This window comes from Schistocerca gregaria, chromosome 1 (genome assembly GCF_023897955.1).
Source record: "Schistocerca gregaria isolate iqSchGreg1 chromosome 1, iqSchGreg1.2, whole genome shotgun sequence".
Classification (NCBI taxonomy): domain Eukaryota; kingdom Metazoa; phylum Arthropoda; class Insecta; order Orthoptera; family Acrididae; genus Schistocerca; species Schistocerca gregaria.
The window spans coordinates 749,975,361-750,002,318 of NC_064920.1; the positions used below are offsets into that span (position 1 = coordinate 749,975,361).

Genomic DNA, 26,958 nt, shown 5'->3' on the forward strand with positions numbered 1-26,958 from the left:
GTAATTCAGTGCGGTAGAGGTGAGAGAATTGCTTTTGGATGTACTGATTCCTGTGTAGGATGACACTTTCCCCTCTCCTCCACATCTGCCCTCTTAATTATGTGCTCCAAACTGGAGTTTGTTGTGAACCAATATCAGCCAATAGACCAACGCTTGTCTAATTGACTGTGACATTTGCAGTGGGCTGCACTGTGGACTAACTACTGAGTGCTATGAATTGAAGCGATCAAGTAATGAATTTTTGTTCCTTTGCTTTGCTTCCCTTTCATGTTCCTAGTAAGTGATAACACATCTGCAAACTGGCCGGCACCACCCTGTCATTGATGCATCACCCACTTGAGTGTTTAATGGCTTCCACTCACTTTCTGGCTTGGACTGTTGCCTTCACCCACACAGCCACGTGCTGTCTGCATTGTCTTTTCTCCTCCATGGAGAGTCTGCTGCCACTATAAAGACTGTAGGGTTACTGTCACCTCTCTTTAATGTGCTTACACTTCTCTCAGAAGCCACAATGGCGGTACTTTGATTCCAGATCCTGAGTGATTACAGCCACAAATGTAGGCCTACAGTTATAGTAAAAGGTGCCCCAGTTGACAAGCTTTTCCAAAAGTATCAGTAATAGATCACTTTTATATTAGATATTGAACTACAGACAGTGAACTACCAGGGTGTCATGAAGGTAACCTAAAGAACACTTGTGAAAGTTAAGGCCATTGTCATTAACTATTTCTTCTGTAGAAGCTCATGTATTTGAAGTAATCTCACTGAACACTGGACAGTTATTTTGTGGGTATTTGCAGCTTGAGGATCTCATCATTGGTGTCTTTTCAGTGTCAATTGTGAAAACAGGTGGCACTGTGTGGAATTCCTACCTTTTGTTGTCAATATGTGTATTAGAAGAATGCTCTTAGCAGTTATGGGGACTGAAAAACCTTTGGATTTTTTGGGACAACATGAGAATAATGTTTGTGTCATAAAAAAAGTATAGTTTCAACTTGTTGACTCAGTTATATTGACAGTTTATTACCAATACAGCACCAATCTCCATTGAATGATAAGACTTAGCAAGCCATATTTTGTTCTGAATACATGTATTAACGTGGACGTTTGCTACTAAGCAGTCACATTGCTGGCAATGATCAATGTCGAATTCATTCAAATTTGTACTCGCTCTGCATAATCGTGATTCGCACTGTTGTGATACCATGTCAACATACACATTCCTGACTTCCTGTTCGTTATTCATGCTACAAAGGTTACCATCTTTTCACAAGTTTAAGGAAGACTGTTGCATAAATGTGGAAGAATTGCTGAACGTGTCGACCCTTGTCAGTGGTAGCATCTAAGACACCACGCAGTCCAGCTGTTGGCTGTCCTGTGCCAATCTGTTCTCTAGCCAGGACTTAATCATTAAGAGGAATAGTCATGAGTCATTGGAATATGCAATTTATATAATATCTTCTGAATTCTGGAAATATGTATCAGCAAAGAATGACATGACCATAGCATATGCATACAGGTGAAGAATCTACAGGTATAATAATTTAGTACTTATAATAAATGTATGACCTCAGTTCTTGGATTTCCTGACATTTTTCTGTTAAGTTATTTATTCATCTGGGTATAATCTTAGAGTGATATAGGATTTGTCATCGTAATACAATAAATATAAATAGCTCAAATTATTCATCCACATAGAATATATAAGTATGCCCTTGTGGGGATGGAGAGGTGCTCAGCTGTGGCCTTCATTAAGGAAGCATCCTGGCATTTGCCTGAAATGATTTAGGAAAACGGAAATTGGGTTGGCCAGATGGAGCAAACTCAATCCTATCCTACTGTGAGCTCTCTCTCTCTCTCTCTCTCTCTCTCTCTCTCTCTCTCTCTCTCTCTCTCTCTCTCTCTGTAATGTAGATGGGGTAATCTGAAATACATTGCCCTAAATTTACCTCATTGTGAAACTTGGTGCCAGGGTCTTGAGCACACCTTCAGTTGTGCATGTTTTAACGAGGTTTGGCACACACACACAACTAGCGTGACGTAATTGCCTTATGGGCAAGATATGTACAGTTTTGACACAAAATAGGCACGATTCACAGTGTGCACATCTAGCCCTTACCACTAAATAACAAGTATACGTGAATGCCGCCAGATTGTAGCACACTGCAACAGGTTTTTATCCCCATTTGCTAGACATAAATCCTGCTAGATGGTAGCATACTCCTCAGATATGCCAATTCACTCTATATATAGTGAAATTAGATCAAACATCAATATATGTTATAGTTATATTGATAGGAAAACCTATATTCTGGGGTTGTGAATGAGATTTAATATATTAAGTATTGTATTTCATCATACAATAACCCATTTGTGGTGCTGAGAACCATAAAGCACATCATTGCCAATTGTGAGACAGTAGCATTTATTCATGTGTCTGCCATCTGTTGATTTTTACTGTGAATCAAGTTTATCTGTGCTGAAGGCCCACACTGTATATATATGAATATTCATAAAAATATGTCTCACTGGTTTCTCTGATATAACTCAAATATGGGATTGACAGTCATGTGCTTTTAGACCTTATGGCTCTCTGTGCCTCGTTTATATTTCTAATCAAGTGGCCATGTTGATATACAGTACTACTTGAATTTAATCGTTTTCAAAAATGTGGAGTGTGTTTGGAGTTGTTGGTTTACTGTGCTTGAATCGGCTTTTGTGTGCAGTGTCAACATGAGCTCTTTGAATCTGTTTTAAATGCTAACAGAAAAGAAAATTATCAGAAAAAGTAAGCCTCCCAGACCAGATCCATTTACTGAGAAAGTGATGAAATCAAATAAGCATGACCACATGTGAACATTTAACAAAGTACTGTACAATAAGCATAAGTTTTTATGTGGCTACTTAAGAATGTCTAATTTTCACCCCAGCAGTTAATTCATTAACTAATACACATGTTAGGTATCTTGTACATTGGCCAAAAAAGAAAATAAAAATGCACAAAAACTCCCACGTACACAAAAATGCAAAATGGAGAGTAGTGAAAGCGTAAATATTATTTCATTCTTTAATTAAATATGTACAAAACAACAAATATCCACAAAAACGATGGTGATTATTATTATTATTAATGTTATTATTATTATTATTATTATTATTATTATTACTGTTGTTATTAGCTTTGGCAATGGCTGTAATTGTATAAATATGTTGATAAACATAACTGTTGTACAGCAGATGCTATTTATTTCATTCTTTGTTTTTATCAAAAAATTTGTGAACACCCAGATTGTATCCTCATGAGCTGCCAATGGGTGGGTGGTGGCATACCGTTGTGGGAGGGTTGGGAAGGATAGTAGGTAGGATATTCCTCATTTCATGGCATGATGAGAGGTAGTCAAAACCCTGGTGGAGAATGAGAGTCAGTTGCTCCTGTCCTGGGTGGTACTGAGGCATGAGGGGATTGCTCCTTTGTGGCTGAATGGTGGGCCTTTGGGAGGCGGTGGATGATGGGAGAGATAAGGCATGGAAGATCTGTTTCTGTACAAGGTTGGGAGGGTACTTTTGATCCATGAAGTTCTCACTAAGACCTTTGGTATATTTGGGTATAGAGTGCTTGCCATTACTAAAGCGAAGGCCATGGTTGGCTAGGCTGTATGGAAGGGACTTCTTGGTATGGGATGTGTGGCAGCTGTCAAAGGGGAGGTATTATTGGTGGTTGGTAGGTTTGATATGGAAGAAGGGTCTGATGTAACCATCTTTGAGGTGGAGGTCAATGTCGGAGGAAGGTAGCGTGCCTGGTTGAGAAGGACCAGGTGAAGCGAATGGGGGAGGAGGTTTTGAGGTTCTGAAGGAATGCGGGTAAGGTTTCCTCACCTTTGATCCAGATCACTAAGTAGTTCATCAGTCAGTCAGAACTAGGTGAGGGGTCAGAGATTCTGAGTGGTTTGGAAGGATTCTTCTAGATGTATCTAGAATATTTTGTCTTGGGATGGTACCATGCAGGTCTCCATTGGCATACCATGAATTTGTTTGTAGCTGATGTCTTCAAAGGTGAAGTAATTGTGAAGTGAAAATATAGTTAAGATGACCAGGAAGGAGGTTGTAGGTTTGAAATGCGTTGGGCATTGGGAAAGGTAGTGTTCGATGGTGGTAAGGCCATGGGCATTGGGGATGTTGGTATAAATAAGGGTGACATCAATAATGATGAGCAGTGCACCATGTGGTAAAGGAACAGGAACTGTGGAGAGTTGGTGGAGAAAATAGTTGGTGTGTTTTATATAGGAGGATAGGTTGCAGGTAATGGTTTGAAGGTATTGGTCTATGAGGGCATAGATTCTCTCAGTGGGTGCACTGTAACCGCCACAGTGGGGCATCCCAAGTGGTTGGGTTTATGGACTTTAGGGAGCATGTAGAAGGTAGGAATGTGAGGTGTTGTAGGGGTCAGTATTCATTCCTATTGTTACACACACTGCGCCACCAAAAGATCATCATACAAGGATTACCAACATACAGAGAAATGATGCAGATGGTTTAAGTAAACTGCTAGAAATTACTTGCTTGTCAGCTCCCGCGGGGCTTGTTGCACTTTGGCTGGCAGCTTCATGCTTGGCTACCATAGGGGCCCCAGCCTTTGTAGCATCTTTTCCCTTCCTTGCTGCATGTCTGTCCTCTTGCTATTTCTTTTCCCGTTACTTGGGGAACGTGTCTGGGGTCTTTTTGGGAATGTATTCTGCATTTTCAGTAGCTAACATAAGAACAGTCTCACGACTGATTTTTCATTCCTTTTTTCCTTTCATCATTTACCTTCTTCAATACTTCCAACACTTCGGCATTTGAGGCTCATCTGCTTCTTCTTCCTCCCTGTGCATTCCTGAAGGCTAGCCCACATGTTAGACACGTAACAGTTGATTGGGTACCACATAATACCCAGCCCTGGGTGGACAGGTAGGGTTTGCACATACCCCCTGATAAAGACCAGGCCCAGGTATGGGGAGATTACCTGAGCTGCTACCTTCCCAAATTGTCGATTGGTACCTCTTTCAGGCATTCAGCAGGTGTGACTTGAGGTATGAACAGTCACCTAAGTTGGGTGAGCTGCCCTCTGAGGGAAGGGCTGCATTCTACCATCTGCCACTAACAGTACTGTTTTGCTACATCTTGCTTTGTGAACCGCAAAGAATTCCTACATCCCCGCGGCCAACAAACATCTGAGTCTTCCTCTGTCAATTGGAAACACTCCAAGAAGTTACACAAAGGGAAACAGTCTGTTCCTTCACCAGCTAGGAGAGCCTCTTCGAAGATAACATCATGTGATACTCTCACCTGGCTGACCTCCCATGTCACCGGTGCGCACCACCAACCGCTTTTCTGTGCTGGGCTCCACAGAGTGACAGAGGGAGAATGCTGATACCTATGTAGCTCTCATGGAGTAGGATCCTCCAGGCTCTGCACCCTGTCGCAGTGAGTCTTTAAAGGCTGGCACTTGGCAGCCGCCGAGGTGACACCCCTTCATCTTTTCCCTCCTCCCCTTTCCTTGTTATGACTCCCCTTCAATGGAATGTTCATGGCCTGTGATGAAACAAAGAAGATTTACGGCCACTGTTAGAATCACAGCATCTGCTTGTTCTCTGTCTGCAGGAAACAAAATTGCTTCCTCAGGACCATTTAGAGCTCCAGAATTCTGTCCCAGTCCGTTTTGACTGCATTCATTATAAACAGTTGTGTGCACAGTGTCGTCACATTCTTTGGATAGCAAAAAAGCTAGGTGGATTTCATTTACTAGTTCTTTTAACAGTTCCACTCCCTCTTCCATTGTGTGGTTGAACCTCTGACAACTCTCTGGTATCAAGATCCATTCCCCAATTTTTGGCCTGACATTATGAGAGACTGTCATAGTGGACCCTATTTCTATCTCCAATGCCTCGGGCTGCTGTTTTGTGAGATTTCGAGCTCCTCCCACTATCATCCTGCCTTCTTTCATCAGAAATGAGTGGAGGCGGCTTGGCGCTACCCTTCTCTTCTCAGAATAGTGAGTGCTGCCACACTGCCTTTACTATGTGGGAGCTAGATCATGCTCTCACTTTGTCCCGACCTGTGCCCCAGGGCTGGACGATGTTCACATTCAGATGTTGTGAAACCCATTTCTTGCAGGCAAGCACTTTCCCCTTCATACACATTTCGCAGCCACTGTCGTACCCCTATGTAAGCCTGGTATGGACAAACACCTTCCTCCTAGCTACTGCCCCATCTCTCTCATTAGCTGTGTTTTCAAGGTGATAGAACATGTGATTCTTGCCCGGCTGGTATGGTGGCTTGAGTCTTGCAATTTACCAACTACTGCACGTTGTGAATTTTGTACTGTTCTGCAATTTACCATCTCATCACTTTGTCCACTCATGTCATGAATGGCTTTCTGCAGAAATCCCAGACTGTGGCTGTGTTTTTAGATTTCGAGCCTAGGACACCTACTGGAGGTCTGGTAACCTTCGTAGTCTCTACAAATGGTGCTTCTGTGGCCGCATGCCCCGTTTCAGCGTTCTGTCCTGATCGTTGTCCTCTTTGCTATCATCATCAACCCTATAATGGCCTGTCTCCCACCAGACATCTCCGGCTCCCTTTTCATTGACAATTTCGCCATCTATTATAGTTCTCCACAAACTTGTCTCATTGAGCGCCATCTTCAGTGATGTCTCTATCATCTTTACTCATGGAACATCAACAACAGGTTTAGTTTTTCCACGACAAAACTGTTTGTATGAATTTCTGGCACCATTTGTTGAAACTGTTGAAACTGCAACATTCCTGGGGCTCATGTTTGATAGGAAACTTTCATGGTCCTCTCGTGCATCTTATCTGGCAGCCTGCTGTATGTGGTACCTCAATGTCCTACATGTCCTGGGGAGCAGACCGAACCAATCTCATCTGTTTGTATCGGTCCCTTGTCCTCTCGAAACTAGACTATCGGTGTTTTGTTTATGCAACTGCATGTCCATCCCTCTTACGCCGTCTCAATACTACCTATCATCATGGCACCCATTTGGCCACTTGTGCCTTTTACACTAGCCTGCTTGAGAGTCTGTATGCAGAAGCTGCCGAACTACCGACTACAGCTGTCCTATCGCCATAACTTTCTCCCCAGCAGATATGCAGGCTGCTTGTCTGCCATGCATAACCACTCATCCTATGCCTCTATCATTAATAACTCCTTTGATCACCAGTATGAAGTGCATCCCTCTTCTGTTATCTCCTGGACTTCGCTTTCGATGCTTGCTCCCGCAGCTTAACTTAACACCACCTGCAACTTTCTCAGTGAGTGTAAACCCTTCACCACCTTGGCTTTATGCGATGGTCCTTGTTCACCATGGCCTTCATTCACTTCCTCAGGACACTACTCCAGCCTCACTGTGTCGTCTTCAGTTTCATGACCTTTGCACAGAACTTTACGGCAGTACCTTTGTGTCCAGTGATGCCTTCATCATTGACACCACTGTTTTTCAGTATTGGCTTCCTGCACACTCTCAGTATATACAGCAGAGCTCTTTGCCCTGTATCAGGCCAAGCAGTACATCCAGCAACATAGGCTTTTCAATTGCGTCATCTGCTCCAACTCTCTCTGTGTCCTTCAAAGCCTCTGTGTGCTGTACACTGCCCTTATCTTAGTGCAACGGGTCCAGGAAAGCTGTCACTTGCTCACTCTTGATGAAACCATTGTGAAATTTATGTGGGTTTCTGATCACATCAGTCGGACAGGAAATGAGGCAACTGACGCTGCTGGCAAGGCTGCAGTCCTTGTACCTCAGCCTGCTAGTTCTTACATTCCCACTGATGAGCTCTGTGTTGCTGTCTGTAAGGTCCTCCCTTTATGGGAACAAGCTCTGGGTTGTTATGCCTCTTCCAGCAGCTGGGATGACGTCCTCTCGGCCCTCTCGCCTTGAGAAGATAACTTTAGCTAGGTTCTGTATTGGGCACTGTCTTTTTAGCCATCGCCATTTGTTAAGTGGTGCTCCCCCACCACTTTGTACTCATTGCACTAAACCTTTGACAGTCTGCCATTTCCTGACGGAAAGCCCTGTTTTTAACCACTAATGTTCTCAGTTGTGTTTGCCATCTGAGTTATTGGCTGTTTTAGCAAACGACGTGCAGGCTGTCGACCGCGTTTTACTTTTTATCTGTCATAGCAATATGGAAAAGGCCATTTAAGTTTTAGTTCAGGGCCTCCATTTCTCTATAGCATATTTTGTAGACCTTTCTCCACGTCTCTGTTTTTAGCTGTCTTCTCTTCCATTGATCGGGATTAATGTGTAGTCCTTTTTAACTCCTCTCTTCGTGTTCCACAGTTCTGACATGGGCATGTATGGCCCTAGTTGTTTTTGCACCCTAAAACAAAACAAAACAAAACAAACTTGCATGTCTGGATTACCAAATTTCTGAAATTTTTACTTCATATCTCGCTATGAATTCATTTCTTTCAACTTGTTTTCAAAACAGAAGGGAAAATAATGGAGTTTGAGGTTATACCTCATCTAGATAAAATTTTCTGCAGGTCAAATAGTGCTTATACAGTTGATATGTTAATTTATACATTCTCCCATCATATTATGTAAATCCCAAAATGAAGGAAAGCTCTCAGGGATTTGGAGTGAGTCATGTTATGGATTAAAAATTGGAAGCAGTCATTGGACACTGCTTCTGTAAATGACCTAGATTGTAGCTATTATTATTAGCACTGAGACTATTACCAATGATACAGTTGTCTAATAATAAAGACAATATTTCAGTAATCATCACACTCTGGAGCAGAATTCTAATGTTGTTGCCGGTAGACATCATGCAGGAAATTTAAAATCACTAGATATAATAAATAAATAAAGGATTACCTCATTAGCCATTACTTTTACAATTTATGAGAACATCTGGATTATGGAATTTAAATTCAGTATCATTCTAATGGTTGTACTAAAGTGTCCTTGACTTGGTCACCATACAGAAAGCTGATTGTGCTCTGTTTGAAACATTGTACAAAACAGCATTTGAGTGTTGCAAAGAAGAGACCATTGACTTTTTTATGAGTCACTGTTTTTCTTCCTCACACACACACACACACACACACACACACACACACACACACACACACACACACACACACACCCCTAATCTATAATCACCACAACTGTAAGTATTAATAGATTAGTGCTAGTCATAATTTGTTGTTCATATTGAAATAGACACAGTGCTCATAATAATAGCTACAACTGAGATCAATTATGCTACCCGGAGTGGCCGAGCGGTTCTAGGTGCTACAGTCTGGACCCACGCGACCGCTACGGTCACAGGCTCAAATCCTGCCTCGGGCATGGATGTGTGTGATGTCCTTAAGTTAGTTAGGTTTAAGTAGTTCTAAGTTCTAGGGGTCTGATGACCTCAGAAGTTAAGTCGCATAATGCTCAGAGCCATTTGAAGATCAATTATTGTCTCAAAATATATATTTCAGGACCAGTTTTCATTAATCGATTCAGAGAAGTACATACTGAAGGCATTTGCATATTTATAATCAATATCTATGTAAAAGCATGATTTAGCACCCTTGAAACTGTGACACACAAGCAAGACCTAAAACTGTTGAAATAATGTGTTAAATGTAGGAATATTATAAAGAATTTACAGATGAGACACTTTCTCAAATGCTCTACTGTCTGTTGTATCTCGACACAGAGCTGTTAACATTTTCACTTTTCAATGTACAAAACAAAATGGTTGAAAAAGAAAAAACAAAGAGAATTTTGATTACAGATATGTAAAACCTACGAAACAAGTTGATAATTTATTGGAGCAAAGATAATGGTATTTTGTTTCTATTCAAAAAATTTCAAATTCTTAAAAAATTACTTAAAGAACATCATGTCCACCTGAAATAACTCCAGCAGTAAGTAACTGCAAGCACAAGTAGACAAGTGAAGACATTATAAATACTAATTGTAATTTATGTGTGAATAATTAATGTTATTAAAAAGTTAAACTAATAAAACAGTTGAATGGAAAGTAAGATAGACCCAAAAATTCAATTGCTATTTGATGAAAGATGAAGAACAGCGGCATTTTCCTCTTCATGGTGTCTCTTAGAGAATTTTCAAAAACTGTTTTAGCTAATATCTTGCACAGTTTAATTATATAATTAATAAAATGCATTTGAACACTATGTTTATCATTTTTATACCTACCTTGTTTTTTTCCCCCAAATGTCCTCCAGATGAGTGCTACAAATGCTGGTGAGGGACCTAAAGGCTGTGTGTGTCAGTTCTGTAGGTGATGTTGGCATGTGGTGAAGGAATGAACAATTGGAACATTGAATGAGTCATGGATGTAATTTTTCAGTCCTGAAATATGAAATGCCTAAACTCGCTGAAATCAAAACAAATGTAGGTAAATGCCAGTACTGTAAAAATTATGACCGTGTTTTGGAACAGCAGTGGTGTAACCCTTACCCACTGTCAAGTGCACTGTGATATTTTGAATAACAAGCTCCTTATAGCATGGTAAGAAAAATGGCCAGAACAGGTTGCACATGTGGTCTTTCACCAACACAATGCACCTGAACATCCAGTGAATAAAACACAGGAGATTCTATGTGAAAACAATTTTCAAGTGCTTTATCATAGTCTTTACCCAGGCCATCTGGCCCTGTTAATTTTTTTCTTGCTCCGATGATGACACATATAGTGTCCCCTCATCCTTGTGCTGTGCGCTGCTTTGCATCAGTAATTTTTAATGATCAGAGCAGGTTTCTAAAGAAGTTCATTGAGAATATGATAAAGTTGCTTGCTTCTACATATTGTGTTGCCATTTCTTCAAAATTATGAGATGCTTCTATGCACCAGAATTAAAGTGCTCAACACATTGGTCTGGTTGTGCTGCTTGTAGGGTACATAGTTTGCTCACACAAGCTGAGGATACTATGTTTATTCCAACAAGTATCCATTAATTGCTACCCAGAGTGTAACATGGAGAGACAGATGTTTCACAAAGGGAAAATCTCCAGGAGTTGAAAGTATGTAATTATGCAGAACCAAACTACGGTCTACAATGTTTACTCCATCTTTTGCATCATCCTGAAAAATATAATTAAAAAGTGCACGTTTATACAGAAACAACATACTGATGCAACCATTGTAATGAATATTTGCAAATGTTCCTGTGCAAAGAATCTGTCTGGTGTAAGTTTAAGACCAAATCTATCAGTGAGAGGGAATGGCACAAAGTATATAAGAGAAGGCTTAAAACCATATCCTGAATTATCAGAAAACAGAACAGTAGTAGGTGATTTGAGGCTTTCCCAGCATGTATACTGTTTTAAAGGGTTCTTGGGTGTCCAGCCAGATACTATCATCATGGCTATGATATTACAGTGAATAACTATTCCTCCATCATCAAGTGATGCTGATGCAGTGGTCTGTCTGCTCTCTGCCATTAGTATATATTCCTCGCAGAACTAGGAATGATTCTGTGAGCCAATGGCATGTTGCGTGTCTGGTGATAGGGGAAGCCGAGGCTGCAGTAGGTGTTGGTGGTGGGCCCACTGTGTCTCTTCGGTGGCCATGGCATAATGATCTCATGTCCACTTGCACCATTGCTCCTTGATAGAGCTTAATGCTGGTTTCCAGGCCTCACTGAGTTGGTAACCAGTGTCCCTATTGACGAGGTTGTCTGTTAAGCAAATTTCTGCGGCCTCTTTGAACATGCAGACGCAGTAGTTATTTGTGAAGGCCAGTACTTTTGTTTAGTCATAGTTTGATGTGTGTGCAGTGTTTAGGCAAAGTTCTGCTAGAGCAGATTGGCTTGGTTGGCCTAGGTGTGTGTAGTATTGGTGATCTTTGCATCAATCTTCCACTGTATGAACTGTTGGCCAATATAGGATTTGCCACATCCACATGGAATTTCGTATATGCCCACTTTCTTGAGGCCGACATAGTCTTTCATCGTTCCTAATAAGACATGCATCTTAACCAGTGGTCAGAAGCCTGTGTCGATCGTGTGGTGCCTCAAAATGGCAGGCCTTCTTTCTATTCATCCAACTCTTTTTCATCTTGATACCTACTGCATTTTTGGTCCTTTGTATTTGGGTGTTGCTGTATCTTTCTTGCAGAACACAGTCTGGAGGTGTTTGAGTTCCGTTGATAGGTTCTGTTGATCCAAGATCGTATGTGCTCTGTGTATCAAGGTGTTCAACACACTGTTTAGCTGACCCAGATGGTGGCAGATGGAAGCACCATAGAGGTACAGCTCAATGTGTGTGGCATTACAGTACAGACTGTGAGCTAGTGAGCCATCTGACCTGCACTGCACCTGGACATCAAGAAAGGGTATTTTCCGTCTTTCTCAATTTCCATAGTGAACTGTATGCTATTATGGATGGATTTAGATGTTGTAGAAATATTTTTAGTTGATCCCTACCTGGCCAGATTACAAATGTGTTGTCAACACACATTGGAAGAAACATATAGGATTCAGTTTGGCAGTTTCAGGGCTACTTCTTCGAAACTCTCCTTGAATAGGTTGACTACCACTGGAGAGAGAGGTCTCACCATGGCCACTCTGTCGGTCTTCTCGTAGTATTGCCCGTTAAAAGACAGAGTATATCAATAGTAACACATGCCTGAAAAGTGTCAGTTCTGCCCTGAATTTCTCACTGATTAAATAGACAGAATCTTCCAGGGTGACTCGTGTCACTATTTACTGTGATGTATGGTCAGTCATCATATAGTCCTGCTATTAATTTCCAAGCAGTTCCTTAGTCACTCACAGAAGGTCAATAAAGACCATAGGATTTTCTACACACATTGCCTGGTATATTAAATTTTAAATCCTGCAAAGATTAGAGGAGATACATCAAAATGAGTAATAAACTCTCTTAATATAAAATTGTGGCTAATAAGGGGAGCAGTATTCTATAATTAGCAGGTTTTTGCCTGAGAAATAAATTATATTTACAGAACTAGCCTTTTCCCTGCAGCTTCATCTGCGTATGCATTTGATACATGTATTGAATATACTCCCCCCCCCCCCCCCCCCCACACACACACACACTCTGTGTCTACCTCTTTGCATCCACCTGTAACTCCCTTTGTCTGTCCAACTTATCCTCCTATCTCTAACTGTTTATTTCCTCCTCCCCACTCTCTCTGTCTCTTCATTTCTGCACCACCTCTCTCTGGCCATATCTTCCTCCCCCTCTCTCTGACAGCATTGTACTTTCCCTCACTCTTTCCATCTCTGCCGTCCCCTCTACACCTAACACCATCCTCATGCATCACCCCACCCTCTCCTCTCTCTGTCTATTTCCTCCTCCCCATTGCCCTGCACGCCCTGTCCTCTATCCATCTTAATCTGTCCACGGCCACACTCATTAGCACTTTTAGCCCCTGTGATACAGCTCAACAAAAGGCCGATGTGCTCCCATAACACACCTCTGCTGCTAGGAGGCTACATATCAGGGGGTTGAAAATAACTTCTTTGTCCCTGACATACAAGTCACCATGTAAAGGAAGTTGATTAACTCAGACCAATACTACTACCACACAACTGCCTGTCACACAGGGCAGCCTACATGTCGGGGTCTGGAAAATCATTTCTTGCCTCTGGCATGTAGGTTGCCCTGCAAAGCAAGTTGATTGGCCAGCCTGTTCTGTTCCCAAACAAAATGACTGTCATGCAGGGTAACCTATATGACAGGGGCTATAAAACACATTTTCACCTGGATCTCCACACATATTCTCCTATTGAAGCTAGGAGGTTATAAACACCACAGTACTGATACTCGTGAGACTTGCTGTTTCTTTGTTAAATTTGGTTGAAATTGATCCAAGGCTTTCGGAGGAGATTCTGGACATACACACCTACACAAAGCTAATGATCAGTGACATCCAGTTTAAATTATCGGTTTGTTCTTCATGAACCCTTCCACCAACTAGTAAAAGTATCAGGTTAATATTTAGCTTTTTTCCAGTGCACTTAGTTTCTTGTTCACAATGTTTTGTCTTTCAGTCAATTGAAGAGTTTCATTCCCATATACTGGGGAGTCTGAAGACACAATTTTCACCATTGAACAAGAAGCATGAAATTCACTATTTCCTGTACTTTATAAATGATCACAAAACACAAACTCTCCAGTTTGTGTTTTGTTTGGCCTATTGAAAGCAGAGTGGCGACTTGTCTTTAAATGGGAATGCTCAAGGGTACTGAATTTATTGGAAATCTTGGGGAGTTATGAAAGGCTAACTACATTCTGAGAGACTCTTGGGGGGTAGAACTGTTTGTTGATGTTAAGAAATGTTTTGAGCTTTTGTTACAAATAACTCTGAGATTCTGATTAAAAAAATAATGAGTCCTGAGTAATGTAAGGAAACATAAAGAAGGGCACTCTACTTCCGTGATGTTTGTTGCTTGATCACTGGCAGTTCTGAAGAATTAGAGTTGAGCAAATCAGTTGATATAATCTGCCTCTCTGAGCATAATGTGACCACTGGTATAGATATGTTAAATGTTACACGATTCAAAATAGCTTCTTACTTCTGAAGAGAAAATTTGGAGACAGGAAAGTTTGTCACATCTGTCAGAAACTGTTTTGATTTTAAGAATATTGATATTAATACATTTTGCTTGGAGCACCACTTAGAAGCATGTGCAGCATTAGTAGTAGTATTTATAAGAAGTCCTTTATATTAGTAAATATATTCAGATCAGATTCAGGCAGCTTTAATGTCTTCATAAAAAATCTGGAATCTCTGTTGTCCCATCTCACACTAAAAAAACAAGGAATTACTAGTTGCTAGTGATTTTAATGTAAATTTATTGAAAGGCTCTGTCAGTGAACAGTTATTCCAATCTTATCATTCAATTTTGTTCCTAATTTGAACTTTGCAACTAGGATATGTAAATGTTCTGAGACTGCTATTGATAATATCTTCATAGACAAATCTAGGCAAAAAAGGGCATATCACAAAACCAATAGTAAATGGGCTATGGTCATGACATGCAGCACTTGTGCTGAATGTTGAAACTTATCATGATAAAAAATCTATAAAATCCAAGTACAGAAGGGCAATAAAGCAGTCATGAACGACGGAAATAATCCAGAAATTCAAGCAGCATTGTTATGAGAAAAAGATAATTACATAGGGCAACAAAATAAAAAATGTATGGAATATAGTAAAGACAGACAGGCGGGACCAAAAAGGAAGAGGAACAGATAGCTCTAAAAATAATTGAGACTTAATTAACAAGTGCATGTAGTGTTGCAAACCTCTTAAACAAGTACTTAATTTCTGTTACTGACAGCTTGGGGTTATCAGGTTCAGTGAACATTGCAATGGAGAATCTGAAACAAACCTTTGAAAATAACTTCAGTAAAATGGAAATGACACTCACATCTCCCAAAGAAGTAGCATCCATCATAAAATCCTTAAAATCTAAGTATTCCAGTGGGTATGATGACATATCAATGAGGTTAATCAAAGAGTGCTCATGCGAGTTGAGTTCTACCTTTAGTTATTTGTGTCATCAATCTATCAGCAGAACATTTCCAGGCTGGCTAAGATACTCTGAAGTTAAGCCTCTGTACAAGAAGGGGGATAAAAACTATCAACCAATTTCACTTTTTTTAGATTTCTCAAAAATATTTGAAAAGGTTGTGTTCAAGTGTCTCCTTAAGCATCTGACAGCAAATAATATATTGTCCAAGTCTCAGTTTGGGTTTCTCAAGGGTCCTGATATAGAGAAATCTATTTCCACTACAGTGAGAATGTATTTAATTCAGTAGATAATAAATTCTAGGCTACTGGCATTTTCTGTGACCTGTCAAAAGCCTCTGACTGTGTGAACCATATCATTCTCTTAAGTAAATTAGAATATTATGGCATTACTGGCAATGCCGTGAAGTGGTTTGAGTCTTACCTAACTAACAGGAAACAAAAGGTGTCGTTGAGAAATTCCTGTGCAGTAAGCAGTCTGTCTTCATCTGATTGGGAACTAATTACATGTGGTATTCCTCCAGGTTCCATCTTGGGTCTATTGCTTTTTCTTGTGTACATTAATGATCTCTCATCTGTTAAATTGTCAGATGCTAAGTTAATTTTGTTTGCAGATGGCACAAATATTGCAATATGTAGCAAGTCAAATACAGATTTACAAACAGTTGCTAATCATATTTTCACTGGCATTAATAAATGGTTTAAAGCTAATTCACTGTCATTAAATTTTGAAAAGACCCACTATATCCAGTTCAGAACCTGTAAGAGATTTCCTTCCAGCATGTTTATAACACATGAAGACATGCAGATCGAAGATGTTGACAGTGTTAAATTTCTGGGATTATTATGTCATATGGGATCATATTCTGGGGTAACTCATCAAACCGAGAAAAAGTTTTTAGCATGCAAAAGTGTGTAATAAGAATCATTTGTGGTGTAAATTCAAGAACATCATGTAGAAACCTGTTCAAGGAACTTTGTATTCTAACCATTGCTTCTTATTGTATTTATTCCTTAATGAAATTTGTTGCAAGTGATATATCTCTGTTTCCAACCAATAGCTCAATGCAGAGGATCAGTATTAAGAATAAGAACACTCTACATAAAGAGCTAAAATCACTTACCTTGGTCCAAAAATGAGTCCAACATTCAGCAACATACATTTTCAATAAAATGCAAGAAACCATTAAAAACTTGGTTTAAGATAAAGCACAGTTTAAACAGAGTTTGAAAAACCCTTTAATAGACAACTCCTTCTACTCTACAGATGAAAATCTCAACAGAGTCTGTTAGATTTCAGTTTTGACAGCACTTGGCCATAACAATCAGGATTAGATATTTTGTATATGATAAATTTCTTAAAAGTGCATAACAATGTTTTATTCTGACAACATCTTAATTCTGTAAATATTAGCAGTTCTAACTCTCGTGACAAATAACCAGGGTAGTAAGTATTATATTCAGATGTTTTATGTTTTTTATGTTATAGAACTTCCTGGCAGATTGAAACTGTGTACTGGACCGAGACTCGAACTCTGGACCTTTGCCTTTCACGGGCAAGTGCTCTACCAACTGAGCTACCCAAGCACAACTCTCTGACATGTTTCACACCCACGAGAATCAATCTCATTTTTTGGGTCTATGGAACAAAAATTGAATCTAATCTATTTGGGAATCCTTATTATTGTCTGCGAGTCCTTGGACTCCAGCTCCCCTTCCCTTACGTGACTGTGAGTGTGATGGAGTGCAGCATGCACATGAGAATATGTTTGTAGCTGTAAATTCACCATTAGCACAAAGTCAAGAGTAGGTTACTTAATTTTGCAGAAAATATTAATATGGATCCAAATTTGAAGACAAATTTATTGTAGATTAGCATTGAATGTGAAGGCTTCAGTTCGTTTTTAGTAATTTCACTGCAAATTAGTATCTTGCTGACATCCCTGCAGTGTCGTGCTTCAAGTTAACAGTGATCACAGTATGAAGAGTGTTCCGTTCCAAACGTTATGTTTTGTTGCTGTCAGGCTCTATTGACATTGTATTCCCATGTCAACAGTTAAAAGCTTATTGCTGTAAGGATTTTTAATACATTTGAGGTTATTGCACATGACGTGGTATTACTGAAGAACTGGACCATATTTAAGGCAAAAATTAATGAAAGAATTGGCAACAACCAGCAGCAGATAGTGCTCTTTTCTTTGGTTGTATGTGGGCTATGTCAAAGTGAGGCAGTAAACTCATATACACAGTGAACTTGAATATGATGGAAGCTGCAAAGTTTCACACCTGATGAACAGTATAGCAGAAGATGTCTATTAAATGCTTCTTTTGAAGAGAACAACATCAAGTGTGCCAGCTTGTCAAGGCAATGGACCAGAAGGGAGTGAGTCAAAAGACAGTTGACAGACATTCAAATGTTGTGTTACTGGTAGTTATGGATGAAAGTCGGGACTGCACATTCCTAATATGGCAAACAATAAGGGACGAGATATAATGTTTTATGACCTATGTTCATGTGGAATCTAGTATCTTGGCAGTAGTAGCATTGAATGCCAAATTCTGTCGAGGAGGTAGCTTTGCTACTTTAAGAAGAGGTTCATTATTCATTGGCAGTGATCTTTCCAAGGCAGAACAACATTTGGGAGGGGGCCTGGAATGACACAGGCACAACCAACTTCATTGCCAATTTGATCTCTTTGCAAAAGAGCAAATATTTGGACAATAGAAGACAACATGTAAGGATGTTCCATTTGTGACATGCTAATCATATAATATATGATAAGAAAGAAAGAAAGAAAGAAAGAAGAATGTTTGACATTTATCACACGACTACAGATCAAACAACAATGTAGTTCTGTGTGTGCCACGCAGCTGTAGGCGACTGCAGCGAACCTGTAAAGCAAAGCTCAAGAATGCTCACCAACATACTTCAATTATTCTCTATCTCCATGCACAGGTTCCAGCCACTTGCCCAGCTTCCAAAATCAGAAAAACTAAATAAGGTGACCATATATGGAGGCAAGGCTGTCACAGATGAAAATCCTCCATGCGGTTGTTGTTAAGATGTTGGCAACTACATTCAGATCACAACTGCTACTAACCTATACATGAACTATTACCCATTTCATAACAATTGATCCTGACTTTGAGCTCGTCTTCTGGTTACTTTGCATGACTAACAACGTTGATGTGTTGTTCCTTGCTGGAATCGTGGAAATTTCTACTTTGACTTAAAGTGTAACTATTCCATTTTAGTTGAAATGGGGACAAAGTACATGGAAATATTTAAGAGACAGTGTGCTGTTTCAAGCATTTTTTAGGAGTCATAGATGTCGACCGTAATTAGGAGAAAAATTTCCTTTGCACAATGTAAAGATGCAATCAGATTCTATTTGCAGGTGGATTTTCATTATCTTCTGATTAGACATTTCATTGCTGTAGTGTCATGCGCGAGATGCTGTGATTGAGTTTACTGTTTTAGCTAATGCGGTGGAGAAAGCTAGTGTGTAATGCATGAACTTTTGTTGGTTACATCATATTTCATTCCTAATGAAAACTCTCAAGTGTTTGTAAGGCAGTTACATTAGCAGCTGCAGTGTATGCAAGGCTGTGGGCATAGTCATCATACTTGCATGCCTCCACTGTTATAATGCATGGATAAGTGCCTATTTACCAGCGAAAAATGGCAATTTTGTAGTCACATTCCAATACAGCATTGCTGTGTTCAGTGGTTGTTGCAAGCAGCGAGGAACAGTGTAGTATGTTGAAAGTGAAAGCTCGATATACAAGCATCTCTCTATAAATGAACAATGAAATGCAGTGTACATTTTAACAGTAAATAAAAAATTAATTAGCTTGAATAAATTTTGCATGAAAGAATGATGAATTAAGTAAAACATATCTTAATTGTTTTTGCTGCTTGCTGAGGTCTCGTTGTTGCTATTCAGTAGTTGGTTGGAAAGGGATTGGATTGGTAAATGTGGCATCTTGCCACCTTTTTGTTGTATTCTAAAGCTCTGTAGCCATGTCATTGTCAATTGGTGGTGAATTAATAAATGACCAGAAAGTTACTGGATTTCTCTCTTCTTTAATTGTGTTACTGATAGACTGAATATATCTCTTCTGTAAGTTCCATAAGACTTGTTACAGAGAGAGACAGTGTAAGCCTCAGGCCTCTTCAGATGCTGGAAGAGCTGAGGCTGAGGTGGTGTATTTGATACACCTCATGCTGCAAAAAGTATTCCAGCCACTGAAAGTGGAAACAATGAAATCAATGTCGTGTAACACATATTACCAGCATTTTACACTTGGGACAGGCTCTTCAGCATGGCGCGTAGCTGACAGCACCAGCTGCAGAGATCTGTTACATAACAGATCATTTAACAACTGCAAATTAATATTCGCATAATAAACTGAAAATAACTCCACTACATAAACAAGAGCTCAATGAGGTTATTTTTTTCTAATCATATGAGATAAATGGACAGGGAATGCAGGAAGGTATAGTCTGTCTGTAATCTGAGAAACGAGCAGCGATTGTGATGGGGGAAATTACGTTTTCCTGAAGAATGCGGCAACAGCCATAAAAGATGATTAGGAATAAATTTCTCTACAGCAGTGTAGAACAATGAGCAGAGACTTACATAGAATCAGTCCATATGATTGTCATGAGTTAGTATTATTGGTAAGTCACATCTTTATTTCATGGGGTGTTAATTCACTTTGTAAAAAATAAAAACCCATGGGAATGTCAGCACGCTACGTCAGCAGTGATTTGTAGGGCAAGCTGCAGAAGGATCAGTATAACTTTGTGAAACACCCTGTAGTTACGGTTTGTGACATAGTGCAATGGAGAGATTGGGGAATCGCCTGCTCACTCTTCAGTTTGCAAATCTATGAAGGAGAGAAGTGCATTACCACAATTAGACGACCTACCTTCCTTCACACTTGTAACCTTCAGCCCCCCCCCCCCCTTTCCCCTCCATCTTTCCATCCTGTTACACTGTCAGACAACAGTGTGGTTGTACTGCATATAGATGTGGTACACACATTTAATATTTTTTCTCAATAAACTTCATTGAACAGTAAATATTTTATACCATTAAAGCACTGTTTATAATAATCTGCAATTTTTCCATCCCCTGTAATGTGGGAACTATGAGTCATAGAGAAAAAAATGAGTAGTACTTCTTTTTGTAGGCAAATTAATGTAGTTTAGTTTTGTACTGGAATTATTTTTGATAGAAGCAGCAGTTTTCAAGATATTTGAGAAAAACATAAACAAGTGACCTTTAAGTGTTCATCCATTCCCATGCTCACACCCCATTGATGAGGATTTTTAGTCTGGTGTTCAAGGCACTCTTTTGTACCACTGTACAAAAATATGTGAATACACAAATTTTTTGCCCTTTTTTTCCTTCATTGGTTGGACTACTGTGCCTTAACAGAATTAGCTCCATTTGAACATTGTAGTTGTCATTAGAACATGATAATGACCACAATGTGAGGACTTCTCTCATCTTTAATTGTGTTACTGATAGACTGAATATATCTCTTCTGTAAGTTCCATAATACCTGTTACAGAGAGAGACAGATCCACATCAGAGAAACTGAAGTCCATCCTGAAACTGTGGATTGATGTTTTGTGATGTTAGGGACTGATACTACATTCATGTGTAATTATTATCTCTAACATTTGTAATTTTTCAATGTTTTTACTCTGTAATTGATGGAATTTTGTAATTTGCTGTGACATTTTATGTATGTATAAATAGGACCACTCTCTACTTTGTATGTGCCTTAGTGTGGCTCAAAAAACATGTTTTCACCAAAGAATGTTAGTTTTTGTTTATGACTCTGCTCTCATAACTGGTACTTGATTCCAAATTGTCTATGATCGTATGAAGGGGCTGGTGAAAGAAACTACCAAATCATGGGAGTCATTTTCTGTTACTATATGTCGTGCTGCTTCAGAGTCAAGAACATAAACACAATAACATAAAATAATTTATATAGTAGACAGTTCTTTGGAGTGGTGGAAATGGAACTACTTGTTACAAGCATGTTGTGCACTGTGATCACATTAATCCTTTCTACATGGTTATGGGTTTACACTTTCATCTGCCACCCTCTTTATGTAGATCTCATTTTAGTTTATAAGAATATGAAGTAACATTTCTTGCATTTTATACTTGGTACTGCTACTGAATTCCAACATCCATGTTAACCATGGTGTGGTTATCTTGGGAGCCTATGAAATTTGTTAGAGTGCTTGATAATTCCAGTACAGCTTTATGATTGAGTAGCAACTAAAATTGTGTTGAACCTCTGTCTTCTATGATGCATGGAAAGGGCTTCCATGAAATATATGTGGACAATGGCTTGCTCTTTACAGTACTGTTGTTTAAACACAAAGCTGATATGATATTACATAGATATGTTTTTGTGTTCTTTGGAGTAAGAACCTTGTAGTTGGAAATAAACAGTGTTTTCTGTATGGAATCATTACATGAAGACAGGATTTGCCAATCCTGCTACTAGAGTGTGTTGTGTGTGGGTGTGCTGAGTGTAGTGTTGCTGTGCATGTGTACTTAAATCAACTACCAACTGTATCAGAGTGGGCTGACCCCTAGAGGCTACCTGTAGGAAGCATGCACGTGGCACTGTTCCCACTGCGCTGTCTACTGGTCTACTGGAGACTCAACCCTTATAAGCATGAAACTGACCCAGTCTCTCAATTGCTCTGTGTATCACTTATGTTACATCTTCTGTATGATTCCGGTGTCTTGTTACATGACCAAGCGAGGTGGCGCAGTGGTTGTTAGCCCACTGGACTCGCATTTGGGAGGATGATGGTTCAATCCTGCGTCCGACCATCCTGATTTAGGTTTTCTGTGATTTTCCTAAATTGCTTCAGGCAAATGCTGGAATGGTTCCTTTGAAAGAGTGCGGCCGACTTCCTGCCCTATCCTTCCCTAATCCGATGAGACCGATGACCTCGCAGTTTCGTCTCCTCCCCAAAATCAACCCAACCCTCTTGTTACAAGAGGCTCATTTATGTGATTGTTTACAGGTTTATGAATAAAGCCATTTTTGAGTTACTTGGATCAGTTTTGTGTGTTAGTTGATTATTACAGGTTTCATCATATTGTCTCATAAAGTTGCATTATTTAACCTTGTAAGTTAAAGCTACTTGCAGTTACTGCATATTACTCTCATTATTAGCTGCAGTTCCGTAAGTTCTAATCAACTGTCTGACAACTATATATATATCAGACCATATACCGTAATGTGTCAATGTCTGTGCAAAAATTTTTCTTCATAAATGTTCATATCATCTCTGGAAAGCTGTATTTTTTCCCTGCAATGCCTTTCCTAGATGACTTGTATGTAGGAGAAAAAACAAAAAAACTTCTCAAGTGTTCAGATGCTGAAATGAAAATTCTTATGAAGGCTTTTATTAGTAAATTATTGCTCAGGAGGTTTTGCAAAGGAAACTTTAAGTTGAAACTTCCTGGGAGATAAAAACCGTATGCTAGATCGAGATTCAAACTCAGGACCTTTGCCTTTCCTGGGCAAGTGCTCTACCACCTAAGGCAAAGGCCCTGAGTTTGAATCTCAGTCAGACACACAGTTTTAGTCAGCCAGGAAGTTTCATATCAGCACACACTCCACTGCAGAAGGAAAATCTCATTCTGGAAACTTTAAGTTACTGATGGCAGTTATTATTGTTCAGTATGACAGTATACTCTAATGATTTCAGTATATAGTAATTGTCTGCTAGTGTACTGAAGATTTATTATTATGTTGCCTATTGATGATAATTATGAGCAACAATTTTAAAAATTTTTTTCTTGTTGCAGAAAAATTAGCAGAAGCTACAAGAAAATATGCTAATTTGCGAAGTGAACTTAGTGAGGCGCAGGAAGATGAATTTCATGGTAAACAGAGTTTCTTGCGGCGTGGACCAAATATCCTTCGCAAAAGAAATGTTCCTGCTCGAAAGACTCAGGAACTTAAACTTGCATTCAGTGAGTTTTACCTGAGTCTTATTTTATTGCAAAACTACCAGAATCTAAATTTCACTGGTTTCCGCAAGATTTTAAAGAAACATGACAAGGTGGGTGGTTCTGATTATGCACTAATCTCCTCTATTGTTTGGGATAAAAGAGTGGTGTCTTAAATATGAGCATGTCTTTTTACTAATTATGTACTATCTTTTATGTACTGACCTATATCCATCACTCTTGATCTTTTGCCTCTTATTATTTACATTTCATTTCCATCTGTGGCCTTTGACTTATTTTCAGTTTTAGTTCTTGTCATTGAACTTTTTATTGCTTCTAGCTAATATTTTATAGAATATTGAACTAGGATTTCAAACATTTTTTTCAACTCTCTTCTACTAATGTATGTTTCATTTAATTTTTTTAACTTCACTGTTTTTTCTTGCTGAAGGAATGGCTTAAACAGTTAAATTTATCACTTGTGTATCTGTCAGCTGTGTTGTTCTTGTTTCAGGTGTTTGTAAAAAGATATTCATCATCTATCCCAAATAGAACATAGGTTCCATTTTTATTATTTTATTGTTAATTAAAAATTGGTATTTTCTGTATGGAAGCACACTACCAGTTATTAAATGTTTTTTTTTTTTATTTTTTCTTGCCATAGCTTCTGTCTGTTGATGTTGGTGCTAAATGGCGTGCAGAAAATGTGGAAACTTCCCATTTTTATACAAACAAGGATATTGATCGCCTTATACGGGAGACAGAAGCAGTTGTTACACAGGATCTTGAGGGAGGTGATAGGCAGAGAGCTATGAAAAGGCTCAGAGTTCCTCCTCTTGGGGAGCAACAGAGCCCTTGGACAACATTTAAAGTAGGGCTTTTCTCAGGCTCGTTCATGATACTTCTCATTGCTGTTATACTTTCAGGTTTGTAATAATAATAGCAACATTAATTGTTATTTGAATTTATAATTATAGTGAACACAATGCTTGTGCGTAACAGCCAACCCTAATGTACATAATACTTGCTGCAGGACTTTGATAAAGAATGGACGGAGGAAGGAAGAATGTGTCTTACCAGCCACTGGTACTGAATCATTTGAATGTGTGTGATGGTAGAAGAAAGCACTTAACAGTGATCCTGAAATATGATGGCAAACATATTGTCACTTCTTAGCCATTCCAAATCCGATATTAGGATTATCAGTGAAGCAAATCACTTAGCACTGAAACCACATTAGTTATGAACACAAGTGTTCACATAGTGCCAAACGAATTAGTAGAGATTTGGCCTGCGATAGCTAAATCTGATTCAGTCTAGCACCTACACAGACACCAGGTGACCAAATGTTGGAGTGTCATGGAAATGCCTGAGCATCACCGACTGCAACTGAGATGGAATGACGAACAACCATTTCTGCCTCCTCAGATAATAATTACTCCAATAAAATGTTCCGTTTATTAGTTGGAATTCTCATTGGAACTGTTCCTCACTCTTCAAGGTTTCTAATTTTTTCATCAGTACTAAATCATTCACCTGTTCAGCAGAAATGTCATTTAATACAGTGATGACTGAGATTTTATGTGTACTGCTGCTTTCTACCACAGGATTCCTTGAAAGGTAGTCAGTGTCCTTGTGTTTTTGTTGTTTTTTCTGTACCACTGTGGCATGATATTCCTGAAGCCTTGGTACACATCCCACCATTTGACCATTTGATCCTTCAGGCTGGTCTGTCAGCATAGAGATTGGTGGTCCAACTCAGTGGTGTGTGATTTGCCATACAAAACAAACAAAAATTACTGATGGCCCAGACAAATGCAAGGCACTTTTTCTTGGTTGTAGAGTAGTTCCTTTCAGAAATGGAGTGTACTCGAGAAGCTTAAGCTGTCATCTTTTCTGTGCCTTCCAGTGTCTGTACTACGTCTGTGCCTATCCCGTAACTGCTAGCGTTTGTGTGAAATTCTGTCCCAGCATTTTTGTTGTAGAAATTTAGGACAGGAGATGATGATAGCGCCTCCTCTAGGACAAGGAAAGATTTTTCTTTCACTTTGTTCCAGAATATCCTTGCAATTGTTCTTGCAAAGGGTGTCCCTTGATATGGAAGTCCTTTTTGAATTATCAGTAATACAGGCACAGTCCGAAAAATTTCTCATATCACTAATGTGCCGAGAAGTTGGAACATCTGTGACTGATATTTTCTCTGGATCAAGATGGACTCTTGTCACCATTCATTAGATGCACCAAGATTTTTATTTCTTGGGTGGTGAAGAGGCACTTTTTCCAATTCAGATGGAGGTCTGCTGTCAGAACACAATTCAACATGGTTGTCAGACAGCTTTGATTTCTTCGGATGTCATTGGGAAAATTTCAGCTTCATCCAGATTGCAAAAATACATTGTCCATTTAAAGTGTTGAAGCAGATTGTCCATCATGTGCTCGAAGGTGGCTGGAGTGTTAACATAGTCAAAACAGCATAATCTTGAATTCATGGAGTCCCTCAAGCAGTCTAAGGTGTCATCAAATTGCAGCAATGGATAGATGTAATGAAAAAAAGATTTTGTTCAATCATTGGTAGTCGATGAAGAGACACTATGGGCCATTCTTCTTCTTCTTCTTCTTCTTCTTTTTCACAAGGACCAGGGCACTCTGAATGTCCAGTGATGTCATCCTGCAGCATTTTCTTCTCTTCCTTTTGGATTATCCATCGTTCAGCTGATGTCATCCCGCAGAAGTGGTGGCTAATAGGTGGGTGATCCCCAGTGTGCAGAGGGTGTTTTGCCATTGGCCATTTGATCTGCCTTTCCTGCACTCCCAGTATGAAAGCATCCAAAAATTGGCATTAAATGGCCAACACTTACCAATATTGTTCATCAGTCAGGCTAGATCCTATTGGCAGTTCCTCCTCTATGTTGCCTGTAATGGTAGCGGAGTACAATTCTTCATCAGTGGCTTTACGTTGCCCTTCTTGGACTGGTTTGGCTGTCCCTATACACATCCCTTTGGGAGTGAGTTGTGGCTGCTTGTGACAATTAGAGATACAAAGTTACTCTGGACCACCTACAGTGCATATGATTGTGACTGACATGTAGATTTCCTTTGTAAGCCTGAGTAGCTTTCTGCAATTGATGAAAGCTTCTCAGTTTAACTAAGCATCTATATAGATGACTGGAACTCATTTCTTTAATGGCAGTGGGATAACAATGTCTTCAATGACAAACAAATGCCTAGAGCAATCTTTGTTGTCTGTGCTTGTAGAAATAGCTTCACCAGTCTGAAGCTCTGATCTTCCATAGTATATGACTGCTTGTGGTGTCTGCAAGAAGTCCCATCTGAGGATAATATTGTGACTACATTTTGATAAACCATAAAATTCATAGGGCTCTGTTCTGTAATTGATAATTATTCTTGTAATACACGATCTTGTTGTC

The 26,958-nt window shown here is 39.4% G+C and overlaps 1 protein-coding gene across 1 annotated transcript in view; it reads left to right on the forward strand.

Annotated features, from left to right (window-relative positions):
- LOC126267645 (xenotropic and polytropic retrovirus receptor 1) overlaps window positions 1–26,958 on the forward strand; it is a 98,057-nt gene that overhangs the window by 3,062 nt on the left and 68,037 nt on the right. The window contains exons 3-4 of the mRNA XM_049972950.1: window positions 23,387–23,643; window positions 24,195–24,456. Of these exons, the coding sequence (XP_049828907.1) occupies window positions 23,387–23,643; window positions 24,195–24,456 (519 nt within the window). The remainder of the gene's footprint in view (window positions 1–23,386; window positions 23,644–24,194; window positions 24,457–26,958) is intronic.